The 702-nt window shown below is 59.0% G+C and overlaps 1 protein-coding gene across 1 annotated transcript in view; it reads left to right on the forward strand.

Moving 5' to 3' along the window:
* Nucleotides 1-36: 36 nt before the first annotated feature.
* DNALI1 (dynein, axonemal, light intermediate chain 1) overlaps nucleotides 37-702 on the forward strand; it is a gene marked incomplete at its 5' end in the record, with an annotated part of 4,329 nt that continues 3,663 nt past the window's right edge. Inside the window, one exon of the mRNA XM_014946460.1 lies at nucleotides 37-229. Within this exon, the coding sequence (XP_014801946.1) occupies nucleotides 37-229 (193 nt within the window). The remainder of the gene's footprint in view (nucleotides 230-702) is intronic.

A 702-nucleotide genomic window follows, 5' to 3' on the forward strand; every position in this document is an offset into this window, starting at 1 on the left:
GGCAGCGACCGTCTGGGCCCCCCCCCTCCCCCGTAACCGCCGGTGTCTTTTGGCGTTAGGGAGTGGGAGGAGGAGAACCGGCTGTGGGTGCAGGAGGTGTCGAGCGTGCCCAGCACCCGCCTGGACGTGGTGCACCTCCAGGAGCAGCTGGACCTGCGGCTGCAGCAGCGCCAGGCCCGGGAGACCGGCATCTGCCCCGTGCGCAGGGAGCTCTACTCGCAGTGCTTCGGTCAGTGACACCGGGGGACCGGGGAGGGCTGCCCCCGCCACCAGCACCACCCCCCTCCTCCGGCAGCCCCAGGGCTCCAACCCTCAGCACCCACCCAAGCCCCAGCTCCCACACAGTGCACAAAGCTGACACCCTACAGACCCGTCCGTGCAGGCCAGCCCTCTCCCACATAATAGTGACAGACACAAAGCAGCTTAAAATTCCCTTAGTTGTACTTAACCCATCTGTTAAAGTAACTGAAACCACCGTCTACCCAATAAGTGCCCTTACACACTGGTGACCTGGTGTTGCTGGTCTTCCAACTGCAAGAGATCACAGAATCCCAGAATCTTCTAGGTTGGAAGGGACCTCAAAGATCATCTTGTCCAACCATCAACCTAACTTTGACAAAAAGAGACACCCACACAACAAACAAGGAGCATCACCATCACTAAACCAGACCTCCCAGCACTACATCAACCTGTCTTTTGAAC

The sequence above is a fragment of the Calidris pugnax genome, unplaced genomic scaffold, assembly GCF_001431845.1.
Source record: "Calidris pugnax isolate Ruff unplaced genomic scaffold, ASM143184v1 scaffold113, whole genome shotgun sequence".
Lineage (NCBI taxonomy): Eukaryota > Metazoa > Chordata > Aves > Charadriiformes > Scolopacidae > Calidris > Calidris pugnax.